General features: G+C 44.4%; 1 protein-coding gene across 1 annotated transcript in view; it reads left to right on the top strand.

Annotated features, from left to right (window-relative positions):
• SHC4 (SHC adaptor protein 4) overlaps positions 1 to 19753 on the top strand; it is a 133799-nt gene that overhangs the window by 40104 nt on the left and 73942 nt on the right. Inside the window, exon 2 of the mRNA XM_073568459.1 lies at positions 14128 to 14198. Coding sequence (XP_073424560.1) covers positions 14128 to 14198 — 71 coding nt within the window. The remainder of the gene's footprint in view (positions 1 to 14127; positions 14199 to 19753) is intronic.

Below are 19753 nucleotides of genomic sequence, written 5' to 3'. Positions count from 1 at the left end.
AATGGAAGGTTCCGGAAGTGCATCGCTATAAAAAGCCTGCAGGGCGGCTCGGCGATGCGCTAGTGTAGACTTATCTTGCTATGTGTGTGAATGGTGACGGATGCATGGACTGGTGGCTGACTCATTATGAAACCCCTTCCCTCGGATAATACGATTGGTGACAGAGTGTGTTCTTAGGTCAGCACCAGGTAGAGGCAAGCTACACCACAGTGCTCCTTCGCCTACACTAGCGTCCGTCGGTGCCCAGTCCTCGGCGCCGACGCTTGCGGCTATAGTTGCCGCTGCGCTGCATTAACAGCAGCTATTGGTGTTCGCGGCTGCGACACCACACGCTGACTCCTGTGACGATAACAGGGCCAGCACCTTTACATATATTTCTGGCAAGCGACTCTGTGTCTGAACAGAGCCACTCCTAGCGTTCGGGTGACGTTAACCCGTGCGCACTACGTCACCTTCTGGTGCATCTGCCATTGCCCAGCAGCGGTCTTACCAACTACCGCACGGTGGACCCCGGGCGGCGAACGCACCTCTTATTATGTTATATCTGGTGCGTTCCGCCGACCATAACATGTAGTAACCCACAATTCCAAGAAACGTTCTCACTTGCTTCTTGGAAAGTGATTGTGACCATTTCTGGATCACCTCAATCTTGGTTATCTGGGGCTTGATCTCTCCCCTTCCAACAACTTAGTCTAGGTATTTGGCCTCTTCCTTTCCTATGGCACATATTTTTTTCAGTTTATGGTGAATCCCACATTACTCAACGTATCCAGAACTGCCTGTACCTTTGGTAGATGACTACCCCAGTCAGGGCTGAAGACCACAATGTCATCTAGGTAGGCAGTGGCATACTTCTTATGCCGAGTCAGGACCCGATCCATAGCCCTCTGAAAGGTTGCTGAAGCCCCCTGTAGACCAAAATGCATTCTGGTTGATTGGAAACACCCATCAGGCGTAGAGAAGGTCGCCTTCTCCTTAGCACTCTGAGACATGGGGATCTGTCAGTAGCCCTTCGCCAGGTCGAGGGTTGTAATGTTGGAAACCTCATTCAGTTTGCAGTAATCATTGCAAAATCGCCACTCACTGTCGGGCTCCGGCATGAGGACGATGTGACTCGACCATTCACTTTTCGACTCCTCAATCACCCCAAGGTCTAACATCCTCTTCACCTCATTGGCTATTACCTCCTCACATGCTTTGGAAATTCTATAGGAGATTCTATAGGGCCTGAGATTCTCCCTTATATGTGGCTCTGTCAACACGTCATGCTCGATCACCTGCATATGCCCTGTCAACTCTGAGAAAAGGTCACGGTTCTGCTCGAACAGTTCCCGACACTGTTGTCTCTGGGCCGGCGTGAGAGTCTCTGCAACGGTGACATCCACTGTGGCTTTGCAACTAGCTTCCAAGCAAGGGGTTTCCAGTGATTCCTGATCTCGTCATGGTTTGAGCAAGTTCACATGGTACATTTGGTGCGGCTTCCTTTGGGTTGGCTGGTGTACCTTGTAATTCACCTCACCCAGTTTCTCCACCACCTCGTATGGGCCTTGCCACTTGGCTAGGAACTTGATCTCCACTGTGGGGATAAGCACTAGCACGTGGTCCCTGGGCTGGAACTGCCTCACTTTTGCTGAATGGTTATAAACCCTTGCCTGTGCCTGCAGAAGATGCTCCTTCATGATTGGCATCACTTTCTCCATCCTCTCCTGTAACTGGGCGACATGCTCTATGACGCTCCAATGTGACGTGACCTTGGCTTCCCAGGTTTCCTTGACAATGTCCAGGAGCCCATACAGGAGCTAGAATGGTAAGAAGCCAGTAGAAGCTTGTGGAATTTCTCTGACTGAGAAGAGCAGGAACGGAAGCAGATAGTCCCAGTCTCGACCGTCCTTCTCAATGACCTTCTTGAGCATCACCTTCAAGGTCTTATTGAAGCACTCTACTAGGCCATCTGTCTGTGGATGGTAGACTGTGGTTCGCAGCTAGGCAATCTGAAGGACCTTACACAACTCCCTCATTACCTTGCTCATGAAAGGGGTCCCCTCATCTGTCAAAATCTCCTTCAGCAGACCCGTTCGATTATCACGGGGTGTAGCAAGTCTCTCACAACCCCGACCTCATGGGACTCACTGCCACAGTTTGTTTTTATATACACTCTGGCAACGGTGTAGTCCTTGACATCACCGTGTATACAGCGGACGCCCATGTGTTTCCCTGGGATCAAGTTGTGGGGAATTGTGGCCCTTATCACGGTCACCAAACTCCCCAAATCCAATAGTCCATGACACCAGCACCCCAGTTATGGTCATGGGACATGACTGAGGCCCATCTCCGGGCTGATGGTCCACACTGCAAGCAGGATAAGCAAAATATGAGCAGCGCCTGCCTAGGCTGCAATCCATCTGCTCAGAAGACATTGGACAACAGGCAGCGATGTGTCAAGGATCGTGACACCGCCAACAGATCAGGTCTTTACCAGCAGTCTTCTGCAACCCTTCAACCGTTCCTTGAAACCTCGGACTTCCACCAGTGGTGGCTCTGCTACCCCTCTTTTGGGACTCGGGCTCCGGCTGGGTACCCCAGTATGGAGATGCACCCCCCCCCGGCTTCCTTAGGAATCTCTCGACCACCTGGTACCTCTCTACTATGCTGATCAGGTCATCTGCATTCCGGGGATCCCCGTTGGCAATCCACGTCTGTAACGGCCTTGAAAGGGAATGGATAAACCTGTCCATTACAACCCGCTCCACCATCTGTGCTGGTGTGGAGGACTCCGGCTGCAACCATTTCTGCACCAGATGCAGCAAGTCGAACATTTGGGAGCAAGGAGGTTTATCACTGCAATACGCCCAGTGAGGAACCCTTTCTCGTCAGACAGACATAGTCACCCCTAAGCATGCCAGAATCTCAGTTTTTAGTTTGAAAAATTCCTGGGCATCTTGTAAGGCCAGGTCATAATAAGCTTTCTGGGGCTCGCCGGTTAGAAAGGAGGCCAGCACCTCCACCCACTGGTCTGGCGGCAGTCTCTCTCTCTCCGCTAACCCGCTCAAAAACAGTCAGAAAGGCCTCTATATCATCACTTGTTTTACCGCCTTCTGGACGTGCGTGTCGTCACCTGGACTTGTGGGCTGGGCTTCCGGTCTCCCACGAATCGCCTCGGCAAGCAACTCAATCTGCTGCTGCTGTAGTCTGAACTGGTCCTGATGCTGTTGCAGTTGCTGGATAAGCAACTTACTTGTCATCTGATGCGCCAGCTGTTGTTGCTGCTGCGCACTCATCAGATGCTTGAGTAGGTCCTCCATTTTGCCTGACGTCATCCGCTGGTTTATGGCCTCCTTTACCCAGGACATGCGGATTGACCACAGCTGCTACTGGTGATCCCAGATCGTTGCCCGCATTCGAAACGCCACTTGTGGTAGTTCAACTCACGTGGTGGTATTCGGAGGTAGAAAAAATGGGAACACTGTCTCTTTAAATACTCATTGGTTTATTATAAGGTAGCATAAACCAACATGAGAGGAAAATAAAATCAGCCTTTCCGGCTAAAACAGGAAAACAACAAAGAAAACAAAAAACTGCAACACAGTCCATATGTTGCGGGTGGCACCCCGCTCTTGAACAATTCCAGTTCAGTCTATCTAAGACACCAAATTACTGGAGACTCCTTTCACCACTCTTGATGAACCCAGACTGCCTGTAGAGCCGATATATTTAAACCCCAGACTTGTGACTCTTTCCGTCATGTGACTGACCACATGATCATGTCATCACAGGTCCTGGAAACTCTGCAGGAGGAGATAAAGTGGACCTCATCCCACCCGCTCTTTGAAGGGCCACATGAAACCAGCCCATTATGCAACATTAACTTAACCCTCACAACATGCAGTGTGCTGGAAGAACATACTCTGGTTTCATATCACTGATGCCATTAAGCGCAGTGACACATATCTCCCCTCTATTACCTTACCAGTGACTTTGTCACACTACCCTTAAAATTATGGACTGTTCATGTCTTTGTTAGTGGGCAAACTTACAAAATCAGCAAGGGATCAAATACTCATTTTTTTCTCATTAGTAATGTAGAAATGTAGAAATTTTTGCAAATTTATTAAAAAAGAAAAACTGAAATATCACATGGCTTCTCTCACGATTGCTCATTTGGCTGGATGGCCAGGTCTAGGAAGACTTCTGATGGTCCCAAACTTCTTACATTTAAGGATTGTGGAGGCCACTGTGCTCTTAGGAACCTTGAGTACTGCAGAAATTCTTTTGTAACCTTGGCCAGATCTGTGCCTTGTCACAATTCTGTCTTTGCGCTCCTTGTCCAGTTCCTTTGACCTCATGATTCTCATTTGGTCTGACATGCACTGTGAGCTGTGAGGTCTTATATAGACAGGTGGGTGCCTTTACAAATCAAGTCCTATCATTTTAATTAACTACAGCTGGACTCCAATGAAGACGTAGAACCATCTCAAGGAGGATCACAAGGAAATGGACAGCATGTGACTTAAATATGAGCAAAGGGTCTGAATACTGATGACCATGTGATATTTCAGTTTTTCTTTTTCAATAAATTTGCAAAAATTTCTACATTTCTGTTTTTTTTTCAGTCAAGATGGGGTGCAGAGTGTACATTAATGAGAAGAAAATGAACTTTTTTGAATTTACCAAATGGCTGCAATGAAACAAAGAGTGAAAAATTTAAAGGGGTCTGAATACTTTCTGTACCCACTGTATATATTGTAGATAGATAGATAGATACAAGTGTTTTCATATTTATGCTGTTGAACACAGATTAGTATAGGGCCACCACAGCTTTAGGTAGTTCCTCAGTGGGGAAAGGTTTATTATTCATAGACAGTGATTCTTTACTGTAAAAGCAGTGAGATTATGGAACTCTCTGCCACATGATATTGTAATGCTTGATTCACCACAAAAGTTCAAGCAGGGTCAGAATGTCTTACTTGCAAAATTGAAAAATATATATCTTTGCACCATGTTAGCCAGTAGATATAAAAATATCAAAATATCACAGTCCTAAGTGGTTGATACATTTTAATTTGCAAATGAAAAGATGGCAAGAAATGGCAAGCTTTTGAGACTACTCGGGTCTCTTCATCAGGCATAGAATAAACAAAATCTGAAGAGTCACATATGCAATTATCTATTGTATTATTTATGTGAACTGTGGTATATAAATATGTGACTCGTTAGATTTTGTGTTACTCTATGCCTGATGAAGAGACCTGAGTAGTCTCAAAAGCTGCTATTTGCTTCCATCTTTTCAGTTACCAATTACAAGGCATCAACCAATGAGGACCCTCAAATTGTAATATTATTCTTGCAAAATCTAATACTACAGGTTATGGAGAATGAATTGTGTGATGGGACATTGATTGATGTAAGTGGAGTCTGGAAGGAATTTTTCCCTTAATATGTAGCAATTAGTGTCTGCCCTATGGAGTTGTTGCTTCCATGTGGATCAACATGGTTGTTTATAGGTTGAACTCAATGGACTTATGTTTCCCTTCAGCCTTAAAAACTATGAAACTATAATATGTATACTATAATATGCCATACCTCTTGCTTATGACACATGTATATTTCATTGTACATTAATAGCTTAATACTTGATTACTCTTTGTTCAGGGGACCCTCCAGTTCCCCATAGTTGGGCTCATTAACTCCAGTGTATTATTATTATTATTATAGCGCCAATTATTCCATGGCGCTTTACATGTGAGGAGGGGTATACATATATATAATAAAAAATAAGTACAATAATCTTAAACAATACAAGTCACGACTGGTACAGGAGGACCCTGCCGATGAGGGCTCACAATCTACAAGGGATGGATGAGGATACAAAAGGTGAGGGCAGAGCTGGTCATGCAGCAGTTTGGTGGATCAGTGGTTACTGCAGGTTGTAGGCTTGTCAGAAGAGGTAGGTTTTCAGGTTCTTTTTGAAGGTTTTCAGGGTAGGCGAGAGTCTGATATGCTGTGGTAGAGAGTTCCGGAGTAAGGGTGATGCATGGGAGAAATCTTGTATGCGATTGAGGGAAGAGGAGATAAAAGGGGAGGATGTTGCGTGAAGATAAGCACCGGGAGACAAGGTCACAGATGTATGAAGGACACAGGTTGTGGATGGCTTTGTATGCCATGGTTAGGGTTTTGAACTGGAGTCTTTGGGTAATGCGCAGCCAGTGCAGGGATTGACAGAGGGGAGAGGCTGAGGAAAAGTTGGGGGGGACAGGTGGATTAGTCGGGCAGCAGAGTTTAGAATAGATTGGAGGGGCGCGAGAGTGTTAGAGGGTAGGCCATAGAGCAGGAGGTTGCAGTAGTCAAGACGGGAGGTGATGAGGGCATCGAATAGGGTTTTTTCAGATTCTTGGTTGAGGAATGTACAAATCCAGGAAATATTTTTGAGTTGAAGTCGGCAGGAAGTGGAAAGGGCTTGGATATGTGGTTTGAAGGAGAGATCAGAGTCAAGGATTACACCAAGGCAGCGAGCTTGTGGGACTGGGGAGAGTGACTAGCCGTTTACTTTAATGGATAGGTCCGTTGGGGGGGGTCGAGTGAGATGGGGGAAAGATGATGAATTCTGTTGTGTCCGTATTAAGTTTTAGAAATCTAGCGGAGAAGAAGGATGAAATAGCGGACAGACATTGTGGAATTCTGGTTAGTAGGGAGGTGATATCTGGTCCAGAGATGTAGATCTGTGTGTCATCAGCATAGAAGTGATACTGAAAGCTGTGAGATTCTATGAGCTGTCCCAGGCCCAAGGTGTTAATGGAAAATAGCAGGGGCGCTAGGACTGAACCTTGCGAGACTCCGACAGGTAGGGGGCAAGATGAGGAGGTGGTGTGTGAATGGGAGACTCTGAATGTCTGGTCTGTTAGGTATGACGAAATCCAAGATAGGGCCAAGTCTGTGATGCCAAGAGATGAGAGGGTCTGTGGTAATAGGGAATGATCCACTGTTTCAAAGGCAGAGAACAGGTCCAGAAGGAGGAGGACAGAGTAGTATCGCTTGGCTTTGGCAGTTAATAGGTCATTGGTGACTTTCGTTAGGGCACTTTCAGTGGTGAGATGCAGCCGGAAGCCAGATTGCAAGCGATCAAAGAGGGAACAACATGAGAGGTGGGAGGACAGTTCAAGATGGACGCGTTGTTCCAGTAGTTTTGAGGCATAAGGGATAAGTGATATGGGGCAATAGGTAGATATAGAGGATGGGTCAAGAGAAGGCTTTTTGAGGATAGGTGTGATTGAGGCATGTTTAAAGCTTGAGGGGAAAACACCAGTTGTTAGTGATAGGTTGAAGAGATGGGTTAGGGTTGGGATGAAGACTGTGGTGAAGTTTGGGATGAAGTGGGAAGGGATCGGGTCAAGTGCACAGGTGCTGAGATGTGATCTTGAGAGTAGAGGGGAGAGTCGATCTTCTGTAATGGTGGAGAAGTTGGTTTTGGAAGAGGAGGGCTGAGCAGTTGGAAGAAGGGCTCTGGGGGTTGTCGAACCAAAACTGTCGCTGATGTTATCAATCTTCTGCTTAAAAAATGAGGCAAAGTCTTCAGCCGAGATGAGTGGAGAGGGAGGGGGTGCTGGGGGATGGAGGAGAGAATCGAAAGTGTTGAATAACTGTTTAGGATTGTGAGATATGGAGGATATGAGAGATGAGAAGTAGGTTTGTTTTGCTGCAGCGAGTGTGACCTTGAATGTTGTGAGGGACTGTTTGAATGTAGTGAAGTCCTCGTTGGAGTGGGATCTTTTCCATCTCCGCTCAGCAACTCTTGTAGCCCTTCTCAGTTCTTTGGTCAGGCTGGTGTGCCAGGGCTCTCTGTTGATTTTGCGAGCTTTGGGATGTGTGAGAGGGGCGACCGATTCCAGAGCTACAGCTATTGTTGTGTTATATAGAGTGTCAGCGGCATCCGCATTGTGTAGGGAACTTATGTCTGTAAGAGGGAGAAGGGATTCAGACAGTGAATGAAGATCGAGGTGTTTAAGATTTCTGCGAGGGTGTGCAAGTTTGTGGAGTGGGGATTGTGGAGAAAGAGGGGAGAGGGAAGTTAATGTAAGTATCTGATAAGCCTTATTTTCTTACTGTTGTTTATTTGATTGTAGTGTATGATCCTGCCCTTGTTATAATAAAGATAGACCTCGCTTCCTGGTAAGCTTGTAATAGACATACGATCTGCAGCCTCTTAAAGACAGCCAGGGTGGTAGTCTCGCAACAAGCTGTAGTGTCCCTAAACCCTGGCACCCCAAAAATGAGATACAATGTCCCTTCTGCTGTGTACGCAGCAGAACACTCACTTCAGTTGCTGGAGTCCTCTCATCATCTGTCACTCTGGCTTCAGATCATTGGATCTCACAAATCACTCCAAAATATCCATGCTCAACAAATCAACTTTACTTAATGACTGGGTTTTCGTTACAAGTGCAGCACAGTTCCTTTGCAATGGCAGTCCTGAAGCTTTCCCTGGCAGTCTCCGTTTCTCCCAGCCATCTCCGCCCATCTGGACAATCCCTGTCCCACCTGGCAATCTCTGTCTTGTCTGGCCATCACTGCCTCACTGTACAGTCCCTGTCCCGTCTGCACCATCCGTGCCTTTGGGTCCACCAGCTTCTTCCCACTCCCCTCATCCGTTCCCAGTAGGAGAAGGTGGAAGGCTCGCCATCTCAGCTGTGCCTATTCCCGACCATAGGCCCCGGATCCTCTTGGGGTTGGTTTCCGTTGAAGGTGGTGACCGCTTTCACGTTCCTCAGCCTGGGTCCCTTCCTGCCATAGCAGCTTTATCCCCATGGCTGGCAGACTATCACTGTTCACTGCTGCATCCTGACTCTGCACTGAGCCCTAACCAGGAGGTCACTCTCTATATCCCCTGCTCTATGCTGCATTGCTCTGTAGCCCCTCCCTACCGGAAAACCCCTATTCTAACCAAACCTATAGCTAACACTACTATTCCCTATCTCTATTGTGCCCCACTAATCTAATCCCACTATTGCCCTATGCTATATTCTATTGTATCCCTACTTCTATACATAACACGCATCAAATACATCACATTACAGTACATAAACAATAGCAAACAACAAGGTACCACACGTCATCATGTGAACAGTGTTCAAGGAAGGGAAGGCATACGACGACCTCGGTCACCTCCTTACACCCCTCTAACAAAGGGGAATCATAGGATCATAGAATCATAGAGTTGGAAGGGACCTCCTGGGCCATCTGGTCCAACCCCTTGCTCAAAGCAGGATTCGCTAAATCATCCCAGTCAGATGTCTGTCCAGCCTCTGTTTGAAGACTTCCATTGAAGGAGAACTCACCACTTCTTGTGGCAGCTTGTTCCACTCATTGGTCACTCTAACTGTCAAAAAGTTTTTTCTAATATCTAATCTGTGTCTCCTCCCTTTCAGTTTCATCCCATTGCTTCTAGTCTTTCCTTGTGCAAATGAGAATAAAGTTGATCCTTCTACAATGTGACAGCCCTTTAGATATTTGTAGACAGCTATTAAGTCTCCTCTCAGGAGATGGAGATGGAGGAAGAAGGAGATAGCAGCTGTCTGAACCAATAATGACGCAGGGGTGTTTCTCAGACTTCCTTAAACCTCCTACTGGAGCTTGCCATGGTCAACGTGTGACGGGACTCACCGCCTCCAGCAGGGCGAATTTATATGACACGCGTGACCCTGGATACACCGCCTCCAGCAGGGCGAATTTAAATAATAGAACATGCAGCCGGATACACCGCCTCCAGCAGGCGAATTTCAGTAGTACACGCATGTCTGGATACACCGCCTCCAGCAGGGCGAATTTCAGAATAAAGGGGAAAACCAGGAAAACAATTACAATGGTGGCCCTGCGATAGGGAACGGGGACGTGGAGACCTCCTTCACTCCCCTGAGTCAGTGTCTCTATACTCCTAACGATCCCTAGGCCGGTTTCCGCACGGGCGCTGATCAGGATACCTGAAATCCCTAGCTCGCCCTGAACCAATCCCTTACTAGTGAAGTGGATGGTGCAGAAACTAATCCCACCACTGCACTAAAACACACACTGAGGAAAGTGACAAACAGGGAAACACCACTTAGCTTTGCTCTGTTGCTAATGCTCCCAGCAACAGAGTCCGACACCTGAGTGCATCTTTTCCTCCAACCGGATCCAACACCTGAGTGCAGCTTTCCAGCAACAGAGTCCCGCATGTGAGTGCAGCTTTACAGCAACAGAGTCCAGCATCCGAGTGCAGCTTTCCAGCAACAGAGTCCAGCATCTGAGTGCAGCTCTCTTCCAGCAACAGAGTCCAGCATCTGAGTGCATCTTTCACCATAGCTGCCACTCCACCAAGCTTTGCAAGAACTCCTCGCTGACACCATAGCTGCCATTCCACCAAGCTTTGCAAGAACTCCACACTGACACCATAGCTGCTACTCCTCCAAGCTTTGCAAGAACTCCTTGCTGACACCATAGCTGCCACTCCAGGATTCTGACTGAGCTGCCCGGGACTCTTCTCAAGTTCCTTCCTTCACCAAGGATGGTTGGAAAAGACCAATATCACCAACAGTGAGTGAAACCACCTCACCTGCTACACCTTTATAGGCAGGACCCAAGGAATCACACCTGCTTCATTATCATGTGCAATAACACTAACCACCATCGGGGGCAAACTAGAACAAAAGACACCACCGTGCAATAACCCCAATGGCCACCGGGGGCAAAACCAACTCCAAGCAACCAGCTCAAAGGAAAAAAAAGGTTACTTATTCAAAACCTGTCATATCCAACCTGGATCATAATTGATAATTGATAAACAAACTGCCTATGTGGCATAATATTGATTAAGTATGCATATTGCATCATTCTATGGTCATGAATCTACTGCCTTGGTTATATTCACATACTATACACCACTACATACACTATTACTATCTAAACTGACATAAAACATTGTGTAGAAAGGTGATCCTTGTAGGAAACTTGATCAGATTTCTGTATCTACCATTGTTTATGATTTATTCCTGATTTAATAAGATTTTTTTAGCCAACAACAAACCAATCCAAACATTTGTTTTCAAAATGGAGATAAAATGAAGAGTTCAACTAAACTGTATCACGATTCGACTTCTAATATCTAGTATTTACAATATGTTCTTGGAAATGTGAGTCTAGACGTCAATGATAATTAGTTTGTGCACTACCCATCACATGATGGGAAACTTTCCAGTGAAATTAAAAGTATATGATTGGGCCATTGTGTGGTTTAACTTCCTATAATAGCATTCATAGCAGTTAGGTCTGTAGATCAGGCAAACACAACCGATTCAGCAGGTTTACTTCATTACTTCCACTTTTCGGGCTGTGAAAAATGATCATACCAACACCAAGCTAACAAGTTATGACTTGTTCCGTGTTTTTAAAGCTATCCAAAATTCAGGAGATCCAGCATCTCGATAAAGCTGAAAACTTTACTTTCCATCCAGTTAAAACATAGTACAGGATGGCTTTGTCATGGCTCGGTTTGGGGAGCTGATCTGCTTAGGGTCATTTCACATTGTGTCCCAATTAGGGCATATGTCCGAAATCCCCTGCAAAATGGGATCCGGATGCATGTGTCAATGGGGTCAATAGACAGCAATGGTGACGGCAGAGCAAACATAAGCTCAGTCGTGCACTTTTTTTAGGAGTGTACGCCTACAGGATGCGCACAAGCAGACATAGTAGACTGCGAATGAGTGTTCGCCTCCTGTAGATGTACACTCCTGAAAAAAGTGCATGGCAGACCGCACGTTTGCTCTGCCATCATCATTGCAGTCTCTTGGTGCATGCGTCCAGACCCCGTTTTGTGGAGGATTTCAGATGTATGCCCTGACGGGGACCCAACAAAATGTGAAAGCACCCTTACGCATTGCTGTGTGGTCTGTTCCCCTGTCTGCTGAGCTATTGGCTTTTTTTTCCTGTCCAAATGCTGATGGTTCCTGTTGTATTTGTTCCCCCTTCTTGGTTTGCTCCTCTCTAGGTGTTTTCCATTTTCTCGTTTTGGTCTGCCCTATCACATTCTGAGTTGGATTTTATATGTTCACCCTTCATTGCTAGCTATACCTCAAGGTGTGCTTGGGTTTAGGAGTTCCAGCCCTTCAGCTAAGAGATTTACCTTAGGGACCCACTTGTCCATGGACTTTGTCACCAATTTGCCTAACTCAGTTGTGTGGATGTGGGGGGACTGTTTTAGGAAAATGGATCATTTAGTCCCACTTCAAAAGTTGCCAACTGCTAAGAGCTCAGCAAATTTGTTAATTTCTCATATTGTTAAATTACATGGTGTTCCCAAAAACATTATTTCTGATAGAAGGGATCAATTTCTGGCTAACTTGGTAGTGACCGGGTCAAAAAAGGTGTTAACAGCAGGCATAGGAAAGCTTCTGTCTTCAGATTGGGGGATTTTTTGTGGTTGTCCTCAAAAAATCTATTGTTAATGATCACGTCTAGGACATGTGCACCTAAATTTGTAGGTCCTTATAAAATTATTAAAATTTTAAACCTGTGATGGTTAAGTTGCAGCTTTCTATTGCCAGGAGGATTAATAGTTTCCATTTTTCCCCTTTTTAAAAAAATTGAGGGGACACCTAGTCCACAAGTCACAATTGAGGTGTATTTAGGAAGGGATCAGAAGTATGAGGTAGAGTGAGTTCTTGGTCAGGCGCCATCTGAATTAACTTATTAAGTGGAAAGGATATGGTCCTGAAGATAATTACTGGGTTGATTCGGAGGATCTTCAGCCGGATCGCCTGGTGAGGCAGTTCACTTAGCCATGTTAGACGAAAGGGGCTTCTGAGGATCAAGTGGCCCCTCATAGAAGGGGGGTATTGTCATGGCTCAGTTTGGGGATTCGATCTGTTGATTTGTTTGCTGCATGGTCTGTTCCTCTGTCTATTGAGCTATTGCTTTTTCTTCCCTGTCCAAATGCTGATGGTTCCAATTGTCTTTATTCCCTCTTCTTGGTTTGTTCTATTTTCATGTTTTGGTTTGCTCTATCACATTCTGGGTTGGGTTTTATATGTTCACCCTTCACTGCACTTCCTTGCTGGCTGTACCTCAATGTGCACTTGGGTTTAGGAGTTACAGCACTTCAGCTAAAGGATTTACCTTGCATATTAAACACAAGTTGAATTCCTGCAGTGAGTCTTCATTCCTAGTTCCTCTTCCTTTCACATTTTTCGGTTTCTGGGAGGTTATACTTGTCATGTTGGCTACTGGCTCTCCTTGCTTTCCATCTGCCTTATATGAACATGTATTCATTTCCTCACCTTGGGTTTTGTATCTACCTCACTTTCCTCTCCTCTTGTTGGCAGTGTGTGCAGCCTCCCCTCTGATTCTTCAGGAGGTACAAGAAACCCCTTGATGGCCTTTTAGGGCAAGGTGGTGTTTTTGAGTTGAGCTACGGTCTTTCCAGTCTGTACAGGGACCAGTTGTGTGTGAGTCTGGCTTCTCCCTGTAGTAGATCTTCCCTTTTTCATTTACCAGAGGATGAGCGTGTTATGTTCATAACCGGTATGCCCAAAATCAGAGGGAGAAAAAGTCCATTGGAAAACATATTAATCCTGGTTGACTCATTTTGAAGTATAATATTTCTTACTGTGTTTTTACTGGACGAAAAATAAAGTTTACGGTTTTATCAAGGTGCTGTATCTGCTGATTTTATGATTGCTCTATTGCCTTGTATTGAGGATACTTTGCACTCACCTAAACAAGTGAGCAGCTTACCTTCCTTACTCATATATGCACAGTGTTCCGTGTTTTTAAACTGTTGATTGACCAGAAGAGATATCATTACAATCATATATGTGAAGGGTTTATTTAGCCCGTTAGGCAGTCATATAGTATGCCAATTGGGCATTTGTTATACATCCTAATCTAGAGCCTGGTCAAAGACTCATTTTTTAAGTAATTCTGAGTGGGAGGAAGACATTTGCTTAACCAAAAAGGTTACAGTTAAACAGTAGCTCAATTCTTTGCTACATAATGTATAATCCCATTACTCCATGCATATGAAAATGTATTAACCCTGTTTTGCCCTTAGAATTACATGAATAACTGTATATTCATTGAACCTGTCTTTGTATTTTGCAGTACATGGGTTGCATTGAAGTGTTGCAGTCCATGAGGTCTCTTGATTTTGGCACTAGAACACAAGTTACAAGGTAAAATGGATGCCTAAACATTATAGATTGTACGTTCATTATTGTTATATAATTGTTATCTTTAGTAAGCACTGATAATAGTTTTCTTATTATGCTGTTTTACCTTCAAAAGAAGTATTCCAGCCTGAATATTTTATTACCTATAGATTGGAGAGGTGATAAATGGTAGAATGAGGAGGAGGGGGGTCCAATTGCTGGGACCCATGTTGATCATCAGTAGGAGGGGTGCAAGACCCTTTAAGTAGGGTAATGTCCTAACTATGATTTTTCAGCTGTTACAAGAATACAAGAAAATAGTAAGAAAAGTAAGTACTAAACAGAAAGTGTGTATAAATAAACATTTGTATACCAGACAATGTATAAAAAAAGTCATGTACATTGTTAATTTCATAAATTACTAATCACTCATGGGTGATAATATTTAAAGCATCTTAAACAAAATATTAATGAAACCTCTTATGCCTTCCATGAAAGAATGAAACCGTTTTGCACCTCAGTGCTAGTTCAATATACTTATATCAGAACTACCTATAACATAGATTAAAGGGAACCTATCATACAAAAATACACCAATAACTTACAACTGAAAGTCAGAGACTGTCGGAAGGAATAAAGTTCATTTCTTCACGCAGTGGGGCTCTAAGTGCGGGTGCTGGGCAGGTTCAGAATGCTATTAACCTTCATATTAACCCCGTAGCTACAGGTTAGTGTTTCTTTACATGACAGGTTGCCTTTAAGGTGACAAAATATGTATTGTACAAAGAAAGCTAGCAATATATGATGAAATAAATGAATGCTTGTACTTATGAAAATCCATTTGGATTCCCAATCATATTGGCTCTTCCCCGAATGCGCAGAGCCACAGTTTGGAGATCATTACTTTAAAGGGAACCTGTCAAGATCAGCATTCCCCATAGAAAAAAAGACGAAACAGGCTAGGGGGTATAATTAGCATCCTGAGCATGTCCATGTCATATCTAACACCAAGTTGTGAAAGATGAAAACACCATTATAATCACAATGTGCCCTGCTTCACAATGAGCAGTCACGACTCTTCTTTAATCATGTCCATATTCTTACATAATATAGCTAAAGCAAAGGGAAGCCGTATAGGTACATCCACAGAGTGCATGGTCCTGTGTGCCTTAAATAGTAAGATATTCCCTCCTGATCCCGAGAGTCAGTTGACTGGATCATCATTCAGAATAAGAATTTTATACATTTACATATTTAAGAATTTGTTTTTTTTTCTCTTCTAAAAAACATCTAAGCCCTTTTTGAAACCATCAATGGTTCCTGCTGTGACCAGCTCTTGGGGTCGGCTGTTCCACAGATGAATACCATAGTTCTCACAGTAAAGAAGCCTTGCCTCCTAAGAAGATTGAACCTTTCTTTCTCCTGGTGGAGGGAGTACTCTCGTCTTTTGAAGAGAGGGTAATAATGAAACAGCTTTTGACCATATTTTTGTATGGGCTATTTATGTGCTTCCTTTAATCTATCCCCATAGCCAAGATCCTCCTTGCCCCTTATCAGTTTTGTGGGTCTGCTTTGTACTTTTTCTAACTCCAGAGAATTCTTTCTATGAACTGGTGCCCAGAACTGATCCCAGATTAGTTGTACTAACCATTTGGAAATTTGTTGCATTACATCCTTGGCACCGTGAGTCCATGTCCATACATGACAATACGTTGCTGGCATTAGAAGCCACTAATTGAATTGCATTTTTTTTTATTTAGAAGTACACTCAGATCCTTCTCTACAAGTGACTCTCCTAGTTTTGCTACCCCTAGAACATATATTGCCCTCTGGTTATTAATGCCCACACGCACAACTTTACATTTCTTCACATTGAATTTCATTTATCAAATGCATGCCCAGACACTCAATTTTTCCAACTCAGCTGATAATTTATCAACATTTTCTAACGACTGCATTAAATTACATAGTTTGGTGTCATCTGCAAAAATAGAATCAAGACTAATAATCACATCTTCTTTGTCATTAATACTAAGACTTAGCACTGAACCTTTGAGTACACCGCTTACAACCAGTGACCATTCCGAGTGGTAATCATTCACCACAACTCTCTGGGTGCGGTCTTTGAGACAGTATTTGATCAAAAAAAACTTATCCAAAATCCAGGTTTTCGTAAGTCCCAGGTGAAAGAGTATCAGTAGGCCCCTTTAACACATACCATGATTCATGATGCACAGATAAGAAATATAGGTATAGTACACTTCCAAAGATTTCACCTACTTCTTACAGTGATATGTATAATAAGTTTTACAATAGATCAGAAACCGGTGAATCCTTGCAGCGCTCAGTGCGTGCTCTGTGGGGATTCAAAAGTCTGCAGTCGCACAGAGTGACTGCAGGCTTTTCATTTTAGACCAGACAGTAAATTCCTCCATGCAGTATTATGGCCCCCACATAGTCCTCCATACAATATTATGGCCCCCCACATAGTCCTCCATAAAGTATTATGGGCACCAAGTAGTACTCCAAACAGTATTATTGACACCACATAGTTATCCATACAGTATTATTGGCACTACACAGTCCTCCATAAAGTATTATGGGCATCACATAGTCCTCCATACAGTACTATGGGCACCAAATAGTACTCCATAGAGTATTATCGACACCACATAGTCCTCCTTAAGGTATTATTAGCACCACATGGTCCTCCATACAATATTATGGGCACTACATAGTCCTCCATACAGTATCATAAGCACTGCATAGTGCTCCATGCAGTATTATGGGCATCACATAGTGCACAGTATTATGGACACCACATAGTGCTTCATACAGTATTATGGCCACCACATAGTGCTCCATACAGTATAATGGGCCCCACATAGTCCTCCGTACAGTATTATGGGCACTACATAGTGCTCCATGCAGTATTATGGGCACCACATAGTGGTCCGTACAGTATTATGGGAACCAAATAGTCCTCCATGCAGTATTATGGGCACCAAATAGTCCTCCATCCAGTATTATGGGCACCACATAGTCCTTCATACAGTATAATGGGCCCCACATAGTCCTCCATATAGTATTATGGGCACTACATAGTGCTCCTTGCAGTATTATGGGCACCACATAGTGGTCCATACAGTAATATGGGCACCACATAGTCCTCCATACAGTATCATGGGCACCACAGTGTCCTCCATACAGTATCATGGGCACTACATATTCCTTCGTTCAGTATTATGGGCACTACATAGTGCTCCATGCAGTATTATGGGCACCACATAGTGGTCCATACAGTATTATGGGAACCACATAGTCCTCCATACAGTATTATGGGCACCAAATAATCCTCCATACAGTATTATGGGCACCACATAGTCCTTCATACAGTATAATGGGCCCCACATAGTCCTCCATACAGTATTATGGGCACTAGATAGTGCTTCATGCAGTATTATGGGCACCACAGAGTGCTCCATGCAGTATTATGGGCACCACATAGTGCTCCATATAGTATTATGGCCACCATATAGTGCTCCATACAGTATTTTGGGCACGACATAGTCCTACATTCAGTATTATGGGCACTACATAGTTCTTCATACAATATAATGGGCCCAATGAAATGCTCCATACAGTATAATGGCCACATATGTTGCTCCATACAGTATATAATGGCCCAATATATTGCTCCATATGGTATAATGACTCCATATATTTCTCCATACAGTACGTATAATGGGCCCCATATAATGCTTCATTCAGTATAATGGGCCCCATATATAACTCCATACAAAATAATGGCCCCATATATTGCTCCATACAATATAATGGGCCCAATATATTGCTCCATACAGTATAATGGCCCCATATAATGCTCCATACAGTACAATGGGTCTGATATAAAACTCTATACATAATAAATAAATAATCAAATACTCACCTCTCTCCATTCCTTGCTGCTCTGGTCTCTTCAGCATCTTCTAAATCTTTCCATCATTGCCTCTGCCATTTGTACGTCACAGAGAGTCAGTAGACGCTGAAAAAAAGGAGCAGTGGGGAACGGGAGAGAAGAATATTTGAGGGGGGGCAGTGATGATCTCCCCGACTCACGGATGCCATAGCATGCCTATGCCCCCAATGACGAGAGGGCCCCCTGTCCGTCCAGGACCCCAGCACTTGTCCAGGTTCACCGGTTGGTGACGCCGATTCTGAACGCGAGTCACCACTGTGAAGTAACTCCTTAAGGGCTGGGAAATTCTTCACTCCCTCCCGATAAGGAGGGGGGCTTTACAGAGCTCCTCCCAGTCTGCTGCCACTGGATCGCTGGCATCTGGTGACGTGGACGATGTTAGAGTCAGGATACCAGAGTAAATCCTAAGCTAGCAGCATTAAACAAAAAAGAAAAAAAGAAACCCAAAGACAAAAGCTAGGCAAGCAAAATGGAAAAGAACATAAGCAACTTCTGAGAAGTAACCTGAAGTTCTACCAGAAAGCACTCACCCAACACTACACAAGGGAACTTAATAAACAGCACTGGACCAGATAGGTGCAGGCTTTAAATAGCCAGCCCAATGCTAAAGATAAAAATCAGGTGATGCATTCCTCTCACTCACGTCCAGGGAGCCACTCCCTGCTCACCTGAACAGCAGGGTGAACACATTCCCACTATTGGCTAACACAAGACACGGCATCATCCTGCGTTGCCTGGCAACTGGGAGACACAGTGTCCCATGTCTCCCACAAGTAACAAGCGCAGCATCCCGCGTTCCCACATCACAGACCATTTCCACACACGAGAAACCACCATGTATAATTGCCTCATCCAAGTGTGCAATAATTCTGCCCCAGTACAGTCAGACCGGTGGAGCAGTCTGGAAACCGGAGGAGGATGGTTGCATCCATGGTTGCATCCACGGCAGGTATTCCTAATACTTAGCTTGAACCATATCTACATTTAGACAACTGATTATATCAGTTGATATACCAAGAGCACAGACAGAAGTGTTCCATATAGAGTACATGTTGAACCTAAAACTAGCCTTAAAAGTGATTAAAAAATATTATGAACCTCATGTACTACAATAAAAACTTCAAATCATTCTACAAATAAGAAGCTCAAAGGCATTAGAAAAGCAACATGGCTACTCCCTATATAAAATCCATTGAAATCTACTCTTCCAAATCCAAATTGCCCCCTCTATTCTGAGCCCCACAAGTGTGCCTAAACTGCAGTTATCCTCCACATATATGGTAATAATGGGAAGGACCTATTTCACCCCTTCATGACATTGGACGTACCTATATGTCATGGTCAGATATAGCTGTACCAGCGCAATTGTTGCTGGGAGTTCTGCTTACATGATAGCCGAGCCCCGGCTTTCACAGCCAGGAACGATGCCCGACGAACCCTGGCTGTTTAACCCCCTAAATGCTGTGATTGATATCGTAACATTTATGAGGCTAGGAGAGGGCACCCTCTCCTGTCTGATCGGCACCCCCCCAACATCATCGCGAGGGCCCGATGGTCGTCATGGCAACTCAGTGTCGTCATGATGACCTCCAGGTCTGCC

This window comes from Dendrobates tinctorius, unplaced genomic scaffold, assembly GCF_039654945.1.
Source record: "Dendrobates tinctorius isolate UK_male_01 unplaced genomic scaffold, ASM3965494v1 ptg000022l, whole genome shotgun sequence".
In the NCBI taxonomy this organism is placed as follows: domain Eukaryota; kingdom Metazoa; phylum Chordata; class Amphibia; order Anura; family Dendrobatidae; genus Dendrobates; species Dendrobates tinctorius.
The sequence above is the reverse complement of the archived record's forward strand: the minus strand, read 5'-3'. Positions and strand labels throughout refer to the sequence as shown.